The sequence below is a fragment of the Phaenicophaeus curvirostris genome, chromosome 3 (genome assembly GCF_032191515.1).
Source record: "Phaenicophaeus curvirostris isolate KB17595 chromosome 3, BPBGC_Pcur_1.0, whole genome shotgun sequence".
NCBI lineage: Eukaryota > Metazoa > Chordata > Aves > Cuculiformes > Cuculidae > Phaenicophaeus > Phaenicophaeus curvirostris.
Genome location: NC_091394.1, coordinates 19,488,894 through 19,514,005, shown reverse-complemented (window position 1 = coordinate 19,514,005; position 25,112 = coordinate 19,488,894). Strand labels below are relative to the sequence as shown.

Sequence of the window (25,112 nt, the reverse complement as noted above, 5' to 3'; positions counted from 1 at the left end):
AGCCTCATCATCTATAGACTGTATTTCATCACTTACCACTCTGCACTAGGTTTCTCTCCACTTTAGCTTCAGGTGTCTTTACCTTTCTTTCACAAATCCCAATCTTTTGTCCTTTTTGTTTTCATTTGTTCCTGACTGGTCTGCCAAGCCCATATGTTCTGCACTCAGATCTCCTGGGATTTTCCTCTGTAACAGTGTATACAAGGGACAACACAAAGAAGCAATGATGATGAAGCATAGCTGGTGTTTTGTGTGTTGTTTTTAGGGGTATTGCTGTCTGCCAAAGCTGCAAAACAATTCCATTTGGCTCATGAATCTCTGAGGAATCTTGTATAGGGTGAACAGTATTCGCTCTACCTTAGCACGTGTGTAGCAGATCCATGCAAGCACAAAAGCGCAGATGTTGTATTTTGTTAGAATTCCTAACATAGCTGGAAATATAGATGAGGTTTTGGGCTTGTGGACTTATATATTTTTGAAATATTCAGACTTCTGTCCCATATCTGAAGATGCCTGTTTATATTGCCTTGCCTATGTCCATAGGCCATCATGGAATAACGATATCACCTCAAGACCTCACTTTTTTTTTGCCATATTCATAAATGCCTAAGGGAATGTTCTTGACAATAAGTGGCAGTTGAGACTTCTCTATAAGCTGTAGCAATGCTACTGCTGCTTAAAGTTTCTTCCATTCTCAGTCTGGCAGAATAACTTACCTTCCCTTGAAGCTATTTATTTGAACAGCTGGGCTACATTCCTGTTTTCCAAGGGACTGATGCTTTCTGTGGCAGAGATTATTCTACCTGCAGAGGAGAGACAGCCTTCTGGCTGTGGAGGAAGTCAAGTCTTAGGGGGAACTGTCTCAGTTCTGCTGTCAGTCATGCATGAATATTTCAAGAGGTATCAGGGTGAATTCTTTAAAAGTTAAGAGGTAATATGCTCTGACTTCTGAATAGCTAGAGGTGTTGCAGTGAGTAATGTCATGTGAACCCCACCCCATGACTTCTGTTGTACACCTCTTCAAGGTCTTTATCTTTTTTTTGCATTTACCTTCCCTTAGCTGATGAATTCCAAGAACCACTTGCTTCAAGAATATTACCCTTAGCTAATAAGTCCACTGATCGTAAGGCATCTGGGAGAAACAGAGGTAATTTTTCGTGATTTTTTTGAAATTCAGAGGACAGTAATATAGAACATGTGAGATTATCACCCGTCTGTTGCAACCAAACAGTTTGGCATTTGGAGAACTGCTTTCTATGCATAAGGGATTCATTCTCCCTGAGACAGACTTTACCGTAGATGAATTTCTCATAATTAGAGAAAGTAATCTGCAATGCATGAACTAATGCTGCTACAGTACAGCACAGGAATGGCTGCACAGCTATGCATTGGGGTTTTTTTCTTGCTTTGTGCTGGATTAAAGGAGGTATACTGTGGGTTTTATTCATCAGAAAATAAGGTTTAAAGATCTGGACTGTTGCATAAACATAAGGATAGTTCATCATGGATGGAAATTCGAATTCAAAGCTTTGTCTTTTAATTAGAAAAAAGTTTAGCCCTGTTTCTTTTAGAGTAAGAAAAATGTGTTGGTGTCAGACTAGTTTAGGAAGTGTGATTTTTTTTTTTTTCCCCTCACTATGGAAATGATCTCAGCTACAGCAAGCTTTGATGCGAAGGATATTATGTATTCCTTTTTAAGGGGATATTTCGGGTTCCTGTGTCCAAGCTATAAACAGGATGAAGTGTCTTCAGCCTACTAAAGTAAAAGTCAGTTCCTACACACTAATTTAATTTATTTGTCTATGTTTACTTACTCCAGTTTTAGAATTATTTTATGATGTCTCTTTTATCAGGGGTTCCCAATTCTCTGCTCTTATAACTGATTTTTAAAAGTCTTTATATTTTGCTGTGGTAACTGACAGAGACTTTGCTTCCTCTGTTATGACAGATCTGTCACAGAGACTTCTAGGCAACTTTGTTCTGTTTATTTTAGGGTGAAATCACTAATGGGGAAAAAAGACAGCGTACAAGTTAATTTTCACAGGACTTGACTAAGGTGCTGCTGAGTCACAAGTTCACCAGTCTTCTGTTAACTTTTTAATATCTCTTAAGTCACATAGTTTCTCTGAAGAGGAACGGTGTTGACTGTGGAGGTCCATGCTTCCCAATTTGTTTACCTACCAGCAATTTTACATGAATCTTTCCCAGGCAGTTTCGGGAGTTGAAAGTTTATCTAGACCTTATCTCAGTAACACAATACTTTCTTAGTATTAGTTGTACGTCTTACTTGAAATAGTAATACTCCATATAGTAATTCTTGACATTTCCATACCTCAGTCTCTCATCTGTTAGATGAGGATATTAGAATGGTTGAATTGTTTTCTGCAGAAGTTGAATTCATAAATACAAGGAAGGAGGAAATTGAATTCTGTTGTATAAACAGCACTATGTAAAACCAATTTTTATATATTATAACTTCAAAGACCTGACCTATATCACAAGATTCTTTATCAAGTAAATGTACTACTGCTGAAGTCCACTGTTCTGCTGCTTTTCACAGAAGAGTATACATGTATGTAGTTAATGCTAAACCATAAAAAAAAATAAATGTGAATATTGCACACTTTGTGAGTTCCTTGTTCAGTAATCATCTTTGGTATTTATTGCAGAATAATCATTGCACAATCTGATATGCAAGTCTCAATTTTAAAAGTTTTGATTGCTCTGTATGGAACTATAGTGGGCGCTTAAAAGATTCAGGTAAGTTAAAAGCTAAATGAAAATGAAACATTTTGAAGAAGAAAACACCTTATTCATATTTTTGACATTTCAGTCCCACCCTTACAATAGTGTATTTGTTTTCTTGAAGCACCTAAGAGAAACTCTTAGAATAAGAATTATATTTCTTTCAGCAAAGGAGAGAAGGAAATTCCTGATATTTATAAACACTTGAAAAAAGGCAGGCAGGAGAAGCCAGGGAACTACGGACCAGTCAGCCTCACCACAGTCCCTGGGTAGGTAGTAGAGCAGCTAATTCTGGAAGCCATTTCCAGGTACTGGAAGGACAAGATGATGATCAGGAGTAGTCAGCATGGATTGATCATAAACCAGAGGCAATGGGCACAAAGTGAAACACAGAAGATTCCCTCAGAACTACAGGAAACACTTTTATTGTAAGGGTGACTGAGCACTAACAGGTTGTAGAAAGAGGTTGTGGCATCTCCCTCCTTGGAGAGATATTCAGAGTCTCTCTGGACAGGGTCCTGGGCAGCCTGCTCTATGTGTCCCTGCTTGAGCAGGGATTTGGATTGGAGGACCTCTACAGGTCCCTACCAGTCTCAGCCATTTAGTGGTTGTGTTGTGGACTACTCTGTAGTTTAAGTTCTGTAATTTGTTTTATTAGTTCTTTCAGTATCATTTGTCTAGAAGAACTTGGTGGTTCTTTGAGTTCTCAAAAACAAGCAGAATCATTGAAGACAGTTTTAATCATAGAATCACCAGGTTGGAAAAGACCTCCTGGATCATTGAGTCCAACCATTCCTGTCTGCCACTAAACCGTGTCCCTGAGCACCACATCCACCCGTCTTTTAAATACCTCCAGGGATGGTGAATCAACCACCTCCCAGGGCAGCTTGTTTCAGTGCCCGATGATGCTTTCTGTGAAAACTTCTTTCCTGATATCCAGTCTGAACCTCCCCTGGTGGAGCTTGAGGGCGTTCCCCCTTGTTCTGTCTCCTGTCACTTGGGAGAAGAGGCCAGCACCCTCCTCTCTACAACCTCCTTTCAGGGAGTTGTAGAGAGCAATAAGGTCTCTCCTTAGCCTCCTCAAGGCTAAACAACCCCAGCCCTCTCAACCGCGCCTCATAAGACTTGTTCTCTGATCCCTTCATCAGCTTCATTGCTCTTCTCTGGACATGCTCCAGAGCCTCAAGATCCTTCTTGTGGTGAGGGGCCCAGAACTGAACACAGTACTCAAGGTGCAGTCTCACCAGTGCCGAGTACAGGGGCAGAATAACCTCCCTGAACTTGCTGGCCGCACCATTTCTGATACAAGCCAAGATGCCATTGGCCTTCTTGGACACCTGGGCTCATGTTCAGTCAGCTGTCAAATCAACACCTCCAGATACCTCTGCTGTAGGGATCTTTCTAGCCACTCTTCCTGCTGTCTGTAGCACTGCACAGGGTTGTGCACCAAGTGCAGGACCCGGCATTTGGCCTTGTTAAACCTCATGCCATTGGATTCAGCCCAGCAGTCCAGCCTGTTTAGATCTCTGCAGAGCCTCCCTACCCTCCAGCAGATCGAAACTACCTCCCAGTTTAGTGTCATCTGCAAACTTGCTAAGGGTGCACTCGATGCCTTCATCCAGGTCATTGATAAAGACATTGAACAGGGCTGGACCCAGCACTGAGCCCTGGGGAACCCCACTTATAACTGGCCTCCAGCTGGAGTTGGCTCCATTCACAACAGCTCTTTGGGCCTGGCCATCCAACCAGTTTTCCACCCAGGAGAGTGTGCGCCTGTCCAGGCCAGAGGCTGACAGTTTCTTAAGCAGAATGCTGTGAGAAATTGTGTCCAAGGCTTTACTGAAATCCAAGTATGCTACATCCACAGCTTTTCCCTCGTGCAGTAGGTGAGTCAGTTTGTCATAGAAGGCAATTGGGTTAGTTTTGCAGGATCTGCCTTTCATGAACCTGCATTGACTGGGGCTGATCACCCAGTTATCTTGCATTTGCTGTGTGATAACACTCAAGATCACCTGTTCCGTGACCTTCCCTGGCAACTCTATAAATAGCATGTACAGGGAAGGGGTTAGGAATGAGTGTTTCCAATACTCTGAGCAGACTTCAGAGATACATATCAGATTAAAGGAGCAATATAATCCAAGCCAGCAATTTTAAATCAGTCTGAAGTGTCGTGACAGACCTTTAGTAAGAATGGTTTTAGAGGAAGCACTTATCCTTTATGCCACTATTGGGGAAGAACCACCCAAGCAGCATGTTAGAGACTGGATGATCCAGGAGAGCCACCTGCCCTTTTCAGAGTGACGTCTTACAGAGGCCTCCCCAGATGTAACGAATCAGGTTGGTGGTGGCACAGTAGGGAGCCACCTCCTGGTTATCTCTAAAATTTTACTGGTCCAAACTATCTGGTCTGAGATCTGATCAACAGACTGCCAGTGCCAGATGAGTGCATTTTGTGTGCCAAAAAAAACCCATGCACAATGACATGCTCCACAAACAAAGAAAAAGCCACTGATTTTCAGTGTGAAGCATGCTGCAAGCTGCTATGGGCATTTGAACCTCCAGAGGCAGCCTGCTCTAAGCACTGAACCAATACATCAATGTAGTGATGAGAGTGATATCTGTGGCCTGGCGTCTGTTTATGGGCACTGCTAAGGGAGCATAAGCTGCAGTCAGATAAACTACTAAGGAAGATACTAAAGTGCAGGCCAGGGTCAAGGTCACATTAGCACTGGTGTCTGAGTTGGCCTTTGCTTGCATTACCTGCTCTGTACTTTAAAGGACTATGATCTCTTGAGCTGTCAAATCCACATTTTGCTCAATATTTTATTTCCTTATCACTACAACCAAATTGTTTATAGGAAAATATCTGTTAGCTTTTCAAAACTAGACTATATAGGCTAAAACTCAAGAATATGTGTGAGGTGGCACACATGGTCCTGTTTAATCTGTTAATTCATGCTCAAAATCTTTGCACATTTTACCTAAGGTTTATATCAAATGTTTCCCTTTTGTCATGCTTCTTCGACAGTGATTATGAAGGCTAACTTGCATATTCTACTGAAAATTTTGAAGTGGTTTCTCAAGTGCAAGTACCTTACTTGATACTTTTCACTCTGTGTTCAAAGGTACAGCGTTCCTGTTTAAATCAAGGGAAATTGTGAATGCCTTACCCCTTTGGAAATTGCAGCAGGGTATATTAATGAAAGTACAGACTTCAAGTTTGAAAACTGCTTTTGAAACCATTGCATTATTTGCACAATAGCCGAGATACTGAATAGGTTTTCCAAGGACACAAACACCACCAAAGTGCGTCTTCGAATTGCTATGTTAATTTTTTGATCTGATCAAAAACCTGACATACCTGAAATAATTACAAGCCTTTCTGAAGTTCTAAATATGCATTTCCATTAAAAAAACACCACTGAATAGTCACACCTGTCAGCCTGGCTTAAGTTTTTAATTAATTTGTTCCTCAAGATTACCATACCTAAAAGAAACGGTAACAGCTGATCAGGTTGCTTCATATGCCAAGAGTGACAGTGAGATAACACTAAGTGAAATTAAAATGAAACTTTCTGAACATGGATTGGTTGATGAGAAAGCTAAGAGAAGGCTGCTTGCCAGTCTGGAAGACCTAGAGAAAGACAGAAAGGAATTGCTTCAGGGTGGACTTGCTTAATCAGTTGGCATAGCTCATGTTTTCTGTAGTGTTGCCATTCTGTGTTAACACCCTACTGTTACTTGAAGCTCTGCAAAGCGAATGCAGACTAAAACCAGCATGACTTCTGTTACTTCTGTGAGTGATCATAGCTCCCCCTTAGAAATAATGCTAGGTGTATCTTTTCTATCATGTCATGGATGTACCATGCCAGCACAGAACAGATAAAGAGACTGGGCAATTTCCTATGCAGTTTTGTTCAGCTGTGGACAGTTGTGGGCTTTCTATTTCAAATGCTCAAGTCATAATCTTTTGATTCATAAAAGACTGAGGTTCTCCAGTGGTCCATATGAAAACTAGGGTTCTGGAAGTAGCAGAGGTACCAGAACTTGTATGTAGATGCTTGGTGGCTTGTTATCAGAGGTTTTCAGAGGAGTTGCAAATCTGTTGCCTGGTGCTCTCTTTCAAGAGGATGAGAGGATTCCTTGTTTCTGTATAGCCTACAAAACACTTCAATCATTTCTTCATGTGGCGTCAATAAAGTGTGTTGGGGGGGATTGCATATATGTGACTGTAGTTAGCTCACCCCCGCAGAAAAGGGGGAGGAGGAACAATATTTGTATTCCAGTGTTTTCTCTCTTTGTAACCTTACCAAGGTCATAGCAGAGTTCTTTGTCTGGATGAGGTGGTAAGCCTGCAGCAACATGCCTGTTACTGATACCCTTTGGTATCTACATCAAAGCACTTTGTGGCACTTATGCATTGTCTTTTCATGTGCTTTCTCTAGTATGACTGTTGTCTACAAAACAAGATACCTTATAACATTAAGAATGTCCCTGGATGTCTCTTCTGCCCTGTCATGTAGGCTGGTCACAGGAGCTTGTACTTCCACTGTGTTTTAGGAATTTTTTCCTGATGTTTACTCAGCAGTATTTCCAAAAGAGAAGATATCTCTTTCTCATTCCTTTCTTTTCTTCTCTTCTCATTTCTCTATCCTTTCTCTCCCCTTGCCTCTACAGTTTCCTCTCCTGCTGTACTTCTGCACAGTACTTACAAAATTGTTAAGCTATCTGTCCTTGTCCTCTTGCTTCCACTCACAGATCAAGTAGCATGATTGCACTGTGTCTTTTCTGAACTGTGGATTGTGTTGTTATCCTCTCCATGTTACATCAGGAAATGTTAATGTTCTTCACAGCAGAGCTTCTTACCAAAGCTACCTTTTCTGGCTTAAAGCTCCTATACACTTTTTACTTTCTAATTCTCTTGATGTGTAACAGTAACGAATGAGGATCCCTGCTGTAAAGTTTGTGGAAATTTCTCTTTCTTTGCAACTGGAAATAGCTAGAAGAGATCCCTCTTATAGACAAAAATGAAATTAAACTTCAGTTTGCAGCTGGCCATTATGTGGCAGCAATAGCATTGCTGTCACCTGGGTGCCTAGGATATGTCTCCATGGACGACTTCTTTATAAAGATTTTAAATAAACATGACAGGAGCCCAATACCCTCCTGTCAATTTTAATGTCATAGCAGCAAGTATTCTGAGCAAGTATACACAAGGGGTCTGCCTTCAGTCTTGAAAGTGCAGGTTAATAATAGGAATGCCACATTGGTAAATAACAAAATTTTGCCATAAATATAGAGGGTGAAAATTAGAAAATGGCTTGGCATTTTGTTAAATTAAGGTTGTTCTTTTTACACCTGGACTTTTGTTTTGATTTTTTGCGATGATAAACTTAGAATGAATGGGTGGGTCTTTGACATGAAGGGAGAATCAGGGTTGCTAATTAAAATTTTGCACGTACCACTTTATCAAATGTCATCTCAGGAAATAATGTGAAAGGAGGACTATCATTATAAGTGAATACAACAAATAATAGCAGTAAATGTATCAGGTATGAATTTGGCTTCTTATGTTCTTATTCTGGGTTCTTAAACGTAACTGCCAGGTTGTGATCAAAAAACTGTAGTAGTCCACCTGACTTATTTCTTTCAGCTTCCATCAGAGAGTGGATATTTATTGGACCCCAGCATTATCTGTCTGGGAGTAGCCTAAATTGTCATCTCACTTCACCACTTGATTTGCATCTACCATGTGATGGGTGCTCTGGGAATCACTGAGACCAAGAAAAGTGACCGCAGATAGACACTTTCAAAAATGTGTTATTGTTTCCTATAGCTTTGTTGCTTTCCATTGTCTTCCCTATTTATTGTGTATATATTTATCAGAATTTTTGTCTGATTAGAATAATAAGCTTAAATCATGATCTCTATTTTTCAATTAGATGAAAACTTAAGGGGTTTTTTGTTTGTTTGTTTTTTTTTAAAAAGATTTATCTGTAAGTTATGAGACCAGACTTTAGAGCATTAATGGAGTGTGGAACCTTTCTCAGATATGTTTATTTCTATCAGTATGGTTTCTGCTGTCCCTGTCTCTCTTATGATACGTTCTCTTGACGCGAGCAGGTTAACCACTTGAATCCTTTCTTGGTGTTCTTTGACTTAGCAGTCTCAGGCCAGTGTATCTTTAATTTTCTTCCTAAGTCTTCTATAAAAAAAAAAAGAAGAAAGTTAAGGTCCATAATGGTGCAGTTCCTGTAAAGTATTCTGAAGACTTATTGCAAAAGTTTTCAGCTGCTTCTAACATCACGTGAATTCAGAAGCGTTCAGCGGAATCAGATCCTCTTACACTCCAGCCTGGAGCAAAATGTGGTTGTTGCAAGTTTGAAATTCCTTATCCTCTCTATTTACATGTGAAGTGATTATGCTGTAATTGACAGAGATGTTTTCTCTGCAAAGCACCAGCTTTTGATATGTTACCCAAAGTCATCACTCCTTAGAAAATTTGTTGATTAACTTGGCATTGTGCACAATTAACCTATTGTTATTAAACAAAACAAAAGCAAACAAAAAACAGAAAACAAGCAAAAAACCTGTTGGTTTGGGAGCTAGCACTTGGACTATTAGAGGTAGCTAGAGGTGGAGGGAATGGGGAGGACAGGATCAACACCTCCCATGTACCCTCAGCCAAAAAGCACCAGTAAAAATTTTTCTTTGGTTCCTGCTACTGCAGATCTTGAGCTCCCTCTAACCGCTTGCTTTTGTAGTGAAAACTAAATGGCAATGTGTTTTATACTGAATTCTTGAAATAAAGAATCAGTGTTACACAGATGCTTAGCTGTACATCCAGCAAATTGGGAAGTCTTAATGATGGGAAGAGAAATAAGGGAATGTAATGGAACCAAGAGATAAGTGGCAATGTCTCATATATACAAAGTATTTCTTCAGAATTTGAGAATTCATGAAGAGTAGGCTGCCATTAAGTTTTACCACATTATGAACAGTCATGTACTATAGTGTTTACTAATGCGCACATCTGGTTATGTATGTCTGTGATAGAAAGTGCACTTTCTGTAACAATTACTATTTCCACTTCTTAATTGTTTGAAAATCGGATTGCGGTGTCATGCGTTTTCATTCATTTTTACGCTGATGTACTGGGACTCCGTTACTTTGTTGAACTACATAGACTGAATCAGGCGAGATCTCTATATTTGCATGTTAATAGTCTTCTGCAAAATGTATATCCTGTCTCATTAGCAAATAAAAAGCTATTAATTTAAATGTTTATATGTCCAAGCACACACAGGATGACAGAAATGGCCCTTTGAAGCATACAGAAGAATCAAGGGATCTTTAGAAAAAAAATTCTGTAGCTAATCTGACCTAAATTGATACTTAGATGGGTACACTTTATTATTTAAATAAGTAGTACATTTTACTTATGCCCATTGTCCCTGATTTCAAAGGTGAGTAGGCTAATGATTTCTTAAGTCAACTCCCATTATTATACTGTCACTTGTCACAACATCCAGACAGTGGCCAGAGATACTACCACTAGGTAGATGCTTTGAAAAATATGTGTTCTTGTTGAAAACACCCTTCAAATAGAACTACAGAAACATAACTTCAGACAGCACTAAAGTAAAATGAGTCATTTTTACTGTCTTTCTTTTACCACGTTGTCATCTGTGCAGAAATGACCAGTCTAAAATACTAGTACAAAATACCAGTATATAGTACTAGCAGTATTGCTGCTGTTTAATAAGTGTAAACTTAGTTGAGACCATGCACGCTTGTTTTGGTTTTGTTCATCAAAGACTGATCTGTTTGTCCTGTGGAAGCAAAGTGAAGAAGTAAAGCTATGTGTGCATCACAAGCAGAAAGAAGGTAGTCGAACCCTGTTCTGTATCATACAAGGTAATGTTGCCACGTGGTTAGCTGCCGTCTTGCAGGTGCTATAGTACTTCCTTAAGGAAATGAACCTTTTTAGCTGTTATTAAAGCAATTAAAGGCCATTCAAACAAATGGAGCACAAATCAAACAGTCTGAACTAGAAAATTAACGATTGCTTTTGTTAGATTAACAGAAGAATCACTGTGATATTGACATTCTGAAGTTTGTAGTTGCTTTAATATTTCTACATCCCATTGAAATGAATGGGTACTATTATAGAACTATATTCAGTTTTAAAGCACATTGATCTGTTATCCATTTGTATTGTCATGGCTCTTATTACCACTTCAAAAAGCTAGACACTTATTTCACTCTGAGTGTAAGCTTACCATCTAAGAACTCCTCTTGGAAGTCCTTCACTTCATAATGCTTTGAATCCCATTGCTATTGATTTCTCCAAGGTCATTTTCTGTGTATTTTTTTGGTACTAAGTTCCAGTCTTATTGACATTACTGGGTGTTTTGCAGATGATTGTAGTAATATCTGATGTTGACCTTCTGATATAAATCCTTAAGATAAATGTGGAAGAAATAGACTGTTCTGATTGTATTCAGGTGACTGGAAGTTTCTGGATGGAAAATGAAGATGCTGCCTTTCTGACCGCTGCAGCGCAGCAGCAGGCGTAGTAATGGTAGTAGAAGAATGAAGTGGTTGCTTCTTCTCAGGTCGATGGAGGTCAATGCTTAAGTGGAGAAATTACGTTTCTCCAAGTTCATTTAAACAAAGATGCACCCTTGTCTGAATCCCTTCTAGAGAACTTCGTTCCTTGTCTTTTTTCACTTTGAAAACCTAGGAGGGCTAAGTTTATTAGGGGTTAGGTGGTTTCTTACTATTAATAGTAAGCTGTTGAATTTAAAATGTTTTTTAATTCTGTCTTCTGTTGCACCTTTATGAGCTTTAAATACAAGATTAGCTATTTAAAGATTGTTTTCTTTGTTTTCTATGTCTGAATTAAGAGGAATTCCAGGTTTCAGCATTAATTTGTGTCTTATTCCTATGACAAGATTTGTGCCTCTAGGAATGCCGCTTGCCACTGAAGAATAAGAAGAATTGTGTCAATAACTTTAGAAGTGTTTGAACTAAAGCAAGTTCCTGTCCAACTCACACAATCATCAGCACAACATCTGATAGCATCAGAGTCTTCATGACCTTCCGCAGTGCCCTTTATTGTACTCAGTGCTTTCCCAGGAGTGACGCATTGAATTGGTCAGGAATTCCTAGTACAGCTGTTTTTTCAGCAGTTCTATTCCATCTTCCATGTACTCAGAGATGAAAGATGAAGCAGTGCTTCAACTGGCTAATGTGCTTCTCCAGCTGAGATGCTGCACTGCACGTACACGGTCATGATATCCTTATGGAAGTGTGTTACTGTCATGAGAACACACATGGATATACACTTGACCATTTGACTGATACAAGGAGGACTTGGTCATCTCTCCCCTTTGCACCATGGTCTTTGCTGGCCATTGTGCAAATGCTTACAGTCTATCCTATTTCATTCCTTATTTTCGAGTTCCCCTTGAGTTGTAACCCCATTTAAGTATTGCTTGCTTTACATCAGTTTTCATAGCTCTCATTTTTCTGCAGTTAAGTGACTACAGATATTAACTGGGCTAATGCTGCAGTCACTGCCTGTGAGAAGTTTGTCATTAATGCTCACTAGGAGCTAATGTAGATACTGTGATAACCCGTGAACCAGCAGCTGGAGAATTAGGGACTATTTGTAAATCCTCTGAGTCTGTGTAAAGGGTGAAATACATAAATCTTCATTTTGTGATCAGAAGAAGGCATGAAAGAGAAATTTACTCCTTGATAGCAATGTAGCGTGCAACAGTATAGAAAAGAGGTGTTGGACATATTTCGTAAATCATTTTCTTTTACAGTTAACACATGCACTAAAAACAAAGATGAATAAGAGGCTGGTGAGATTAATCAGGCCACATGCAGCAATACTTCGACATGAATGTGAGAACAGTTAATGTCAATCAGTTGCTATTAAATATAACAGCCAGTGATTTACCACCTCATTAAAAGATCAGGACACCCAATTTGCTTGTATGTCCATAGCAAAACAAATAGTCATTAAAATTTCCTGATAGGGCATTGAGTTCTTCCTTGAAACTTACATTAATTTTGGCTGCATAGGAAGAGGAGCTATTTAGTAGAGTTGGAAGCTAGCTCATTGGGCATAGACCAATCCACAGGGACAAAAAAATTGTTTTCCAAAAGGAGTGTCTGTAAGTATGTGTATGAATGTGTGTGTGTGTATATGTACTAGATTTTATCGAGATTTGGCGTCAAGGGGAGGCATTGCTTTTCAGTTGTTTTAGTGTTTTCCACACCACCTGGATTTCTTTTAAGAATGTTCCCTACTTACTGTATGTGATACTTAGAGGTTCAACAGTGCCATCCTGTGGGTGATCTTAAAGGTTTGAAAGCTATGACAGATAAATAAATGATCTCAACAGCATAAATTGTCATAGATTATCAGATACTGTGTGTCCCCAAGTAGTTGGCTAGAATATTTTCCTCTGGTAGTCAGTCAGACTAATTATTACTTTTCTGTCCAGAAAATTAATAACCTAAATTTATTATAACAAATGGGAAAGTATTTCAGGCAAGCTGGTGAGCAGTGTGCTTGTTAGCTTTACTCTGTTGCTGAGAAATGTGTTTTTAATTGTAATGGAAATTATTTTCTCAGACAATGCCAAAATCAAAGGCAACTGTGTAAATTCAAGTAATCACTGCTATAAAGAAGTATCTGAACTTCTTTAAACTCTTGATGTTGATACTGCCTTATTTTCAGGAGGTTCTGCATTAAAATTCTGTGGTATTTTAAAAGTATCTGCTGTAATTAGTTTTAAATGTATGTCTTCCGCTTTCTTGAAGTGTTACTTTCTGCATGTACTGCCATAAAGTAGGTAAACGGAAACAATATTCTCCACTCTTTAGTATACTGAATGCAAATAGTTCCTAATTCTTTCCTCATATTCTTTCCTCAAGGTTCTCCATGCTTTCTCAACTCTTTCTGCTCTAATTCCGTGTTATGGTGTTCCTGGACTGAGTACAGTATTTTAAAGGAGGTATACTGTAAGGCACTATTTTTACAATTACATTTTCTCATTCTGTATTTGTCTTAGCAAGTTGGTTTGATTTGTCTCATCGCTAGTGAATATGGAGTACTAGCCTTCTATACCAGCTGGCTGCAGGTAATAACCATTTCCCTTTTCAGGAGCTTTTATAGTTCACGTGGGAAGGAATGGTTGTATATATGGTTCTGTTTCCTGGTTTGTCAGCTCTAAACGCAGGCTTTTGGTTTGGATTGCATGTTGAGCAGTGCTCATAGTCCTTCCTCCAGATTGGATCTGCCATTTAACCTGCTACTGGAAACTGTCGTCAGATTCAGTTTCATCCCATCAGGTAACAGTGCAGTACGCAGTTCAGATGCCCCAAATCTGAGTGGCTGCAGGCGTTCATCCCCTGTATAGCTGTGGGAACATGCCGAGCTCTTTCCTGCGTTTGGAGTTGCTCTTGAACAGCTACGAGTCTGTGTAATCTGTGTATGCATACATGCATAGCCTCTGCACGTGTGTGCCCATACACTGCATGTATAGATACATACAGCAATAAAATTTCATGTTAATTTAGAATACTAATATATTCAGCTTGTGTTTTAAATGGAGCTGGATAAGTAGTCGTCTGCCCTATGTATATCCTATGTCCTGTAGGAGATTTCACAGTAATTCCAATGTCACTATGTCTTTACAGTATGTCTGTCAGACTTCAGTTCAACCAATCCCTTAAGGTGAAGGCATAAGATTTTAGTATTATTAATGCCTCATTTCATCTAGTTAATGATCTTTTCAACTATTCAATCATCTTTGTGATTTACTCACAATGTCAGATGAAGTTCTTATTTAAGCTAAGTATTATGAAATAACAGAAATCTTTATTTTATTTGAAGACAATGAGGATAAATTAATCCAGTAGAGAGTCTGATGTTGAACAGGTGCAGTTCTTAGCAGCATCACATATGTAAAATCAGGCTAAGTTCCTTGAACACTCAGATCTTAACAGATGTGGTCTTTTTCTCCATATGTTATAATAAATTCAGAATTTGCTTGGCAAGTATTGACACACTCGAAGCAGTTGTGGCAAACACGCCATTGTATTCCTTACACAATATTGGGTTTGGCTATTATTTAACTTAATAAAAAATGTATGCATTATATGGCTGTAAAGCACGTATATATATAAACAAAATCAGTTTTTGTCAGAAAGTAATATTTTTTTTTTGCTTTCTTGTTTACTGACGTCTAGACAAAGCAATACTGCATCTTCAAAACAACATCTGTCAAACCAATTTTCATCAGATTAAGTATATCCGCAAAGCAACCATCACAGCTTACAAAATACTGGAAATGTAGGTTGTGCTTTGCATAAAACACCAATAGAATTCAAAGCACTTGAAAGCGTTTTACAAACGTAGTGATGAGAGCCTGTGCATATTCTCCATTTTTGTTTCTATTTTCAGTAGGTCCTTGGGAAAGATAGTGAGTGATGCTGCAATACTGCAATCCCAGTTGATGTCTCAGAGTGCAATTACAGAGTTATGCTGTTGGCAGCTAATATGGGTCCACAAAAGCCAATGAGAGCCTGACAGTAGAGACTGATACAGCGTGAAGCCATTCGTCTGAAGAAAGTTTTCTTTCATTAAGACAGAAATTAAAGCATGAATCAGTGACGGGTTATCCAGGCCTTTCTCTGATCCGTTGAATTCTTCATTAGTATAGAATTGTGATTATATATGCCTGATTCTGGTTTTATAGTTCACCAACTGATAACATTACATTTTTAAAGGAAAATGTAATCTAGTAGAAATGAGGGGAAAGCCAGTGCTTTAATGTAGAACTTAAATACAGACACTCAATCTTTTGCATTTCTGGCCAGCTTTCTGGTTTTTTTTTTTCCCCTACTAGGGATAATTAATGCATAAAAATAAGGTGTCTTCTATAGAAGCAAAGCATTTTGCCTTTGCAATAAATTAAGAGGTGAAACCTCATTACAGCATGTGCCTGCAGCTGGATATGGGAACTCAGTTCAGCCAGAAATGAATGCTGGGTTTTCTATAAAAGATCTTTGTGGATGGAGCTTAGAGGTGTTTGAGCTGGAAGCCAGGTCAACGTTCCCGTTAGTTCTTCCATGTAGAAGTTGGAAATGTAGCATGAAACAAGAAGGGTCTAATCAAAAAGCCATGGAGAGAACAAACAAAGTGGAGGACAAATCTGTTCTAGCTGCGTCTATATTTAGATACATTTTTACAACTCTGATTTCCTAATGTGTTGTTCCCTCTATGTCAGTGAACTGTCCTGTGCTATCATAAAATGTTTCACATTAACATTAGACAAGTTCATATGAGGTGTTTTGATGCCTAGCATATACCTGTGGGATACTCCTAATTAGTGTCCTGTTCCTTGGGCAGTGCAATTGAAGACAGTCCCAGAACCAATTGCATACAAACAAAACTAAGCAAAACTAAACATCTTATTTCATCGTAGAGCTCAAGACAGATGCTTTATATCTGAAGTTTTTTACCATAGTTTACTATAGTTTTTACCAAGAAAATAGTATTACTGGGTTTTGCCTTCTTTATAAAAATATGGTAGCTAATTCTGCAGTGCTGCCTGAAACATAAACCTCAAGCTGGATTTTTAGCCGATTCTGAAATGGTCCTTATAGGATCTCAGCCTAGTTCCTTAGACAAAAGAGCATACAACTAAGTAAAAATAAGTACAAAAATGCATCAGGTATTCTAACTTTATACAGCTTTATTTTGTACCCAGAGAATTTGGCATTTGAAAGCTGGGGACACCAGGGCTTCTAAGAAGACTTATTTGCAGCAGGTAAAACTATGTTTGAAACAGCTATTATGCTATTGATTCCTTCTGGCTGTCATTTTTGGCCAAACCCATGGAGCATTTAACTTGTTTTTAAAGCAAGAAGTACAGAACAGACAGCAGGTGGTAGGCAGACAAGCCTTAGCACATTCAGCAAGTATAGGCTCTTTTTTGTTGGAAATGTTGACTTCAATTTCATGCATCATCCAAGCATAGTGAAGACTGAAAGGTCATAGTAAGAATACAAGGAAAAAAACCCATCTGATTTTAGTTTCTTACTATCCAATATTGTTAGTAATACAATGTCAAACAAGTAACTGTTTCTCCGAGTGTGACTAAAGCCAGATTTCATGTATAGTTGAAGAATAACTTGCCACACATTTTTTTTTTTCATTTACTGTTCATTTCCTTTATAATGTCATGGTGTTAGTTTATGAATGCTACCTTGAGCCACTGCGCTACATCTGTGTTTTCTCAGTCAGAGTTATTTGTTTGAGTTTGTTACTCAGCATCCAGGAAATCTCATGCAGGCTGTAACATACTAATTGGCTTAGTACAATTAGGATAAAATGAAAGTGTTTTGCTGTTGATCTTTGCTTGTTATTAGTTTATACCAACAGCAAATTAGATTGGAGAAATCTAATACTCTATCAAAATATTCTTTCTCATTGCAGGAATATCACAGGTACTCTTAAACTGCAGTATTTTAGAGCAGAATTTCCTTCCTTTCTCCTTTTTTCTAATCCTGTCTTTCTGACTTAAAAAATTTGTCAAAGGGATGATCAGTCTTGCTTGAATAGCTAGGGTGTTCAGAGACTGTGTAGCAATACTGTGACTGAAAAGGGCTCAGGCAACATTTATTAGATCATTCTATCTAGATCTAATATTGTGCTGCTTGTTACCTTAAGTTCACGTAACATAATATTAATAAATCTTTACAGGCTGTGTAGTTGTAAAGTGCATCATAATAATCATTATCGTTCCTCTTATAAATCATTTGACTTGTGTTTGCTTTGTGCTTTTCCAACCTCATCAACCATAACATCACAGGGTAAGGACCCTTCTCATGGTCCAAGCTAATGAATCAGCTGCTCCGAGTCCTCAGTTATGGACATGTTCAGAAAGAGGCACAACTTCACCTCCACACCCACCCTCCCTCTCCAGTGCTTCAGGTTACATTGTTTTTTACAGATATATTACCTGTATGGTGGAGATATTTTGGAGCTGCTGGTCTGGATCCTTCTGCGGACTCTGTGCATACATGGTTTACTTGCCCAGGTGAACACTGAGGTTGCTGAGAATATATAATATAGACTCTGTGACGATGCCCACTACCAGGATTGAGCTGTTAAACGTGGCAGCCTGTCTGCACTCTGGCTTCCATGTAGAAGTGGCCAGTTCAGCAGATCAGTGGCACAGGGAAACTGATCCCTCATGCTGGCAAAGCTTCAGAGTCATTGTCTGCCTGTGGAGAGTCTGTTACTGGTGGTGTGAGGGACGGTCTGCAGATGAAAAAGCAGGGCAGACTTTGCATTATGTGTTTTACATTTATTTTATTGCACACAAAATTCCCCTTCTGTGTAATAAAGTAGATAAATATCTGCTTGAAAAGTATATGATTTTAAAGTACTGGGTGCTGGTTTTTTCTGACACTTAAAATCGTAATCCTTTTGATTGACAGATATACACTTGGAATTTTATTTTATTCTCCCATCACAGAAGTAAGTTTAGTCCAGCTACAGTTTTCATTGTTGCAATACAAATACATAAAGTCTAAATGACTGCTGGCATCTTATGTATAAAATTTGAGGATTAAGGAGCCAATGCAAACAAAGATACACAGCTTTAAGTGAGGAACAGAGTGTTGTCAGACCAGCATTTTACTGCTGTCATGATTAATGTGAAGTAATAGCAACCAAAACCTACAGGTGTATTCTGCAATAAGTGCCAGGAAAGCAATAGTTGTTTGAAGAGAGGATTTATCTCGTCTATTTGAAACATTCATTAATTGCCAAAAATGCCACAGTTTTTTTGTTGGAGTTTTTTGGGTGTTTTTTTTTTTTTTGCATTGTATATGCGCTGTACTTCATTTTTACCTTCTAGATAATCTGTACTAATAATCACTCTTTTTTTTTTCAGCCCACCCAAACCAGCGGTGTTCATCTCTGGTGTGATTGCTAGGGTAAGATTGCCATTAAATTTCTTTCAGTCATACAAAAGTGATTGTAGGCTTCTCAGAATTATCACTGATCAGAGCAAAATTAATCTTTTTTTTCATTCCTCTTCCTCTTTTATGAGAAGAGGGTTTGTTTTGTATATTTGTGAGAGTCCCTTTGAGCATTCTTTTTGGTTTTGTGTGAAACTGAAATTATTTATTGAAATCACTTCCATCATTTTACTTAGAATTTTAGGACTTTATTGGATTTTCTTTTTATATCTAGGGTAGATATTACTGCATTCATTTTCTTTGAAAGCAGTTGCATGTAAGTCTGCTGCTATAGCTTGATCTGTGATAAGGAGCAACATTGAAAAAAAATGTCTGTAAAGATACATGTTTGAAGATACGTCTTTCAGCTGCCATACGTGTCTCAAGGTACCTGGGCTTCAAGGCATTATTCCCTGGAATTTAACAGCAGGCAGGACTATAAGCTAATCATTAGTATTAACTAGCCATTAATCATAAGATCAGTAATACATGCCTTGTGCTTTGTGACAGGGGTTTTATCATGTCTTTTTATGATGTGCACCTTTGTCATGATGGCCTTAGATCAGTAGGCTGTGTAACGTGGTTTATGGTAGGATTGTGTGGTTGTGTCAGATCACATAGGTGGAAAGAGCGAGCTGATGCCGTTTTCCCTAGCCCATAAGGATAGTAGACACACACTAATGTGTTTTCTGGACCTCCATCTGCACCAAAGTGGATACCTATTTAGGCATTTAGATGCCTAATTACTTCTAACTAATTATTGCATTAACGTTTAGTAATTTTAATAGAACTTTAACAGATGTAGGGTAGTGATATTTTTTTTATGAGTGACTTATCTCAGACGTGAAAAACACAGACCCCAAAGTCTAGTAGGCATGCAAAAGACTCAAAATGGAAAGAAACTATTTTCTTAATTTTGTAACGTAGCTCTTGTTTAGCTAATCAGTTAATTGATAGGGTAATAAGCTGTCAGCCACAGCTTTGTAATTAACGAATGAAGAGCAAACTGCTTCTATTATTTTCTGAGACTTTATAGCTACCAAATGTATCAACATTTCTTCTCTATGTAATAAACAAAACCTGCCAAGACTTTTTTGAACCCAGAGTAATTTTTCAATTATATTTTTCAAGTTTCTTGATATACAGTAGTTCTCACCAGTGTCAAGTGAAGGTTTATATACTGTGACCTATCCTGTTTAATGTCTTTATCAGACAGAAGACTTCTCGTCAGGTTTGTGGATGGCACCAAATTGATAGGAACAGTTAAGTTCGAGAGCAGGGCTGCTACTCAGAGAAACCTGAACAGGCTGGAAGAATGGCAGGCAGCAGCTGGACATGAGCCAGTCAAATGTAAGACAGCAACAAATTCAACAGCATTGTGAGCTGCGTTAACAGGAAAGTACCTGGTAGATTGAAGGAAGGGATTATCCCCCTCTGTTCAGCACGCTTTAGACTGCATTTGGAATAGTTCATCCCATATTGGACACCCCAGTGTATGAAAGGTGTTGATAAACCATAGTGAGTTCACTGAAGAGCCTCCAGGACAGTCAGGGGGCTGGCTCGCATGTCGTAAGAGGAGTGGCTGAGGAAACAGGCCACGTTTAGCATGGAGAAGAGGTGGTTTTGGGAGGACCTACCAGCAGCCTTCCCACACCTACAACAAAGTTTTCAAGAATCTGGAGCCAGATTGTTTGGAGTGGTGCATGGCAAGTAGACAAGAGACAACAGCACAAATTAAAATGGAAGGGCCTGATTAGACATTAAAAACAAAAAAAATGTACCGTGTGGGCATTCAGGCAGTGGAGAAGGTTGCCTGCAGGGGCTATTCAGTCTCTGTCCTTAGGAGTCAAGACCAGACTGCATAAAAACCTGGAGCAAGTTGTTCTGATCAGCTAGCTCTGCTTTCAGCAGGAGGCTGGGCTAGAGACATCCTGAGGTCCCTTCCAGCTTGAATTATTCTACAATGTTTTGATTGCAAGTTAGGCGTTTACAGACTGACTCTGTCATCTGCTCAACCACTACAGTACCCATGAGTCATAGAAGATCCACATTCACATCACCTATTTGAAACAAGAAGGTGTGAGAGGTCAGAGAAGTATGGGAAAGGCAAACAGCAGGATCAGGGGAAAGAAAGTAGAAAATTTCATGCCTCAGGAAGAAACTTGGAAGAAACTTAGAGTCGAGAAAAAAATGAAAAATATAAAAAGGTAGCCTAGTGATCAAGATTAAAATGAAATTATGTCAGAACAGAAGGGAGAGTTTGGAGTAGATTGAAGTGGGATCAGGTGGGAAACAGGTAGTCTGAGACATCAGCTTTGTACAAAGTACTTGTGTGTAATGTTGTTACTCTGTGAGCTGATGGAACACAGGGAGTTTCTAGTTTATAAGTTTGTCCCAGTGGCTAAAGAAAGAAGTTGTGATGCTATTCTCCTCCCCGTGTCAGTGAGCAATGGTAGCACTTGTTTCCCATTGCTTGTTTGAAAACCTCATGGGACTAACCCTAGAAATGACAGTGTTAAATAGGTGGTGTAAGGGTTACACCTGAACTGAGCCTGCCTAACAACAGCACATAGAATCATAGAATAGTTGAGGTTGGAAGGGACCTTAAAGATCAACTATCACCAGCAGACATAGTTAAAAAGAGTATGTTAAACTCAAGAGCCAGCCAGCCCTAAGATTTGAGTTAGAATTAGTTTTAGATACTGCATTTCTTCCTACAGAATTGGTAATCTGACGGTAGGATTTCTACTGCAGGTACTTTTTCACGCTACCTTACCTTATTTGTAAAATAGTCTCTTTTTGGCTCCTTTGTGAAAACCAAACAGGTCAAGGATATCTGACCGTACCGAGCCAGTGAAAGTAACGTAGCACAAGGAGCTGTTGAGCACTGAAGATAGGAATGTTGAGGTTTCTGTTCTCTTGGGTCACTTTAAGATACTGTGTTCTTGCATGGTGTGTGTAATTGGAGGAAATGAAAGTTGCATAAGAATGGCAAGATAGGATCTCTACAGGGGGTCTTCAGAGTAACATGCAACACTTTTCCACCTGCTTTTCATATTTTTAAAAACTTAGATCCACTTGAACTTTTAAAGTACACTTTTAAAATTTCTTTATTTTCTCCTGGTGTGTTTTTTGAACAGGGTGATAAGGACTTTCCTCCAGCTGCGGCTCAGGTGGCTCATCAGAAACCACATCCTTCTGTGGAAAAGCTTCCTCACCCACAACATATCAAACAGCACATTCACCAGCCTCGCAAGTGAGCTCTCCATTGAAATCTCAGCCAAACTGCCATCAGTGAATAAGTTTTTGAGAGAAGACGAGAACGCTTTAGGAGTCACGCTGTCAAATCAGTAAAATTGACCTCTAAAATAAAATGCTGTTTCTTTTACTTTAGTTCTCAAGGGTTAATAAGAATGAAGACACTACTCAGTTGTTATCCCAAATGGAAAAATCTCTTAAGTATTTGCTGATCAGGGTGGGCTTTTTATAAGATTTTCTTATTGCCAAGATAAAACTATACTATGAATACTATGATTAAAGGGCTTAAAATGTGTACTTTTAGTTGTGCCATTGCAATAGCAGATAGTTAGTGTAGTTTTTGTGTTAGTAAAGAAGAATAGCCCCTTTGTACTGGTATCTTTACTATCTGGAGGGAGCTTGTTGTGTACATTGAGGCAGAAAATGGTGATTGTCTTGATTACATAGAACCTCTGCAGTCTTTGGTATCCTACAGTATGACATCTGAGAGACTGTGCCCTCTGATTTCAACTAGTGAGATGATAAAAGGGCCCAAAAATATTTTCAAGTTGGCAGAAATCCACCTTAATCTTCTTTACACCCCTTTGCACTCACACGGTCTTGCTGAGGTTCCTCCATTTGGACATCTGTGGGTGTGGAGGGGGAAGATAAATCAGAGTTACAAGAACACTGCTTCTGTGGGCAACTGATTTGTGATCTCATGGGTCACACTGAGAGCTGTATTTTTATGAGATGATGATTTCTCAGTTCCAATAGCAAGCTGAAATATCTCAGGACCCTCCAGAACTGAACTTATAATAGACTGGCAAAAAAATCTGGTTTTGTTTTTTAACTTAAAGTTTGAGGTCACTGTTTGAAATTAAGAGATAACATTACTAAACATATGATCCGGTCTTTGTTGTGCATCATGTTTTTTCCTAGTCACTTATTGTGAATAAGGACAGTAGAACTTACTTTTCAGAGAGAGCAATCGGATTAGTTTTAGCCATATAATTAATTCTTTTGATTGCACAGTTCAAAATCACTTAGCTCTATCATTTTCCTTCTGCAACTCATTTCTGTAAAACTCAGTAAAGCAATTTTTTAAACATTCCACCTACATTTTTATAGTGAACTTCTGGTTTTAACTCACTACAAGTGCAATACATCTTTTAGTACTCTCTAGGTTTATACAACTGACAATAATGTCAAAAGAGTGAGTGCCAGAGCTGGTGGTGCAAACATTTACCATTGAAAACTTGGAGTCACTTAGGGCTTCACTAGTTCATTTGTGTTTAAAACCAAACAGCATAGAAAAACAGTGAGGAGAGTTTTAATAATATCATTTTAAAAAATTACTGTAGATTAAGTAATTATTCCCTGAGTAGCTGATTTAAAACAACAACAGCAACAAAATTATATGAAATATGGCCCATTTTACAAGTGGAGTAACTCACTTCATGTGGGTGAGAGGGACCTGGCATTTCCATTTCTTCACAGGCTTGAAATGAAAGTGATGTTTTGCAAAGGATATGCATGGATATACCCTTATCCTGCACTAAGGAGGGATGTACAATCTGTGTATACAGTCCTTATTTTCAATTTAATTAGATAACCGTACTTGCCTTAAGGAATGAGTGTTGTTTATAAGAACTATTCTGCATTAGAATATGCATAATTTTTAAAATATGCTTACCATTTCTGATGTCGGTACGTCTGAGGCCTTGTTTGTAGCCACTCATGGGTGTACAATTCACATATGAGTAACTCATTTATAAGGGTAACATTGTTGAGCCTCATGGAATATCTGCACCAGGTAGTTTGCTGACAGAAACATTTGGAGATTCAGGACAGAAAGTTGTGACATCCTGTTGGTGATGTAGCCAGTAGCTGTCAATATGCTGTGTAGGCAATTAAGTAGATCATTGCAGTTGCTTTGTATTGGTAGCTGCTGGCTTGAGAGTGAGCTGGATAGTCTTGTGCCTCCTAGATCTGAGGTAGAGTCTGGACTCCAGCTGTAGTCAATGGTGATGTAGTCAAGACAGTTGGTAGAGTTTAGGTATGGCGTCTTTGACCAAATGGAAGTGTCTTTCGAGACAAGCTGAATCACTTCCCATTGACTGCAGTGGAAAACTAGATGAACCTCATTGTAGAAGCACACGATTAGGTGGGACTGGGTACCTCTACTCTGCGTCTAGTAATAGCTGGTAGAAATGCATATTTCTATCTGTCTTCTGAAAGCAATGCCACGTTTCCATTCTAATACTGAAAATTAGGAACACGGTTTTGAATTATGAACTACTGCTCCTGGTTGTTAATGCAATATATACAGCATATATAGACAGTACCAGAATTTTGTCTTTGATAACTTAGATGGATATATAAGTTTGTACAATGGATTATCACTCTCAAGATAGCTTTAGTGGCTTTTAGAGTACAGGAATTCCTTTATGGTTAGAAAATGTCTCTGTATGAAAGCTTATTATATATTGCTGGGAGGTATCCATGTTTATACATAGGTGTCCTTACCAAAGCATTGCCTTGCCCAAAATAAAGAATCATAACTTGTGATCTGGATTGCCTTACTGATGATTGTCGATACTTTTAAAATATGTTACAGCAACATACTATCACAGGAGATGTTACCTTGAAATGATTGCAAAAGACATTTTCTGTCATTGTCAATGTGGCTATAATGCAACAATAAAGCATGAAGTTCTATATTAGGCTCTTTCTTCTGTAAGTGTAATGTAAATCAGCAGGGTGTGGGTTTGTGGGGTTTATGGTATTTTATTACATAATGCTGCATGACTAATCAACATTTTATAGACAGTGAAATTGATTAGGAAATTTTTTGATACAGTGGATGAGCTGTTCTGGATAATCCAGTCTCATTTAAAATAAAAGCTAGATGCTACCAGCTAGAAGGCGAGTTGCTGGTTTCCACTATGAAATTGGAGATTCGTCACTTGATCGTGGCAAAGCTAGAGAATCTAAACTTGGTAATAAATCAGTATGGTAAGGGAAATTAAATTTAGCATTTTCCATTGCTTTTCAAGTTTTATTCTTTCAGA

The 25,112-nt window shown here is 38.6% G+C and overlaps 1 protein-coding gene across 1 annotated transcript in view; it reads left to right on the top strand.

Annotated features, from left to right (window-relative positions):
* DAP (death associated protein) overlaps positions 1-24,759 on the top strand; it is a 53,519-nt gene extending 28,760 nt beyond the window's left edge. The window contains exons 3-4 of the mRNA XM_069853487.1: positions 18,735-18,777; positions 21,942-24,759. Coding sequence (XP_069709588.1) covers positions 18,735-18,777; positions 21,942-22,061 — 163 coding nt within the window. The 3' untranslated portion in view covers positions 22,062-24,759. The remainder of the gene's footprint in view (positions 1-18,734; positions 18,778-21,941) is intronic.
* The last annotated feature ends 353 nt before the right edge of the window (positions 24,760-25,112 follow it).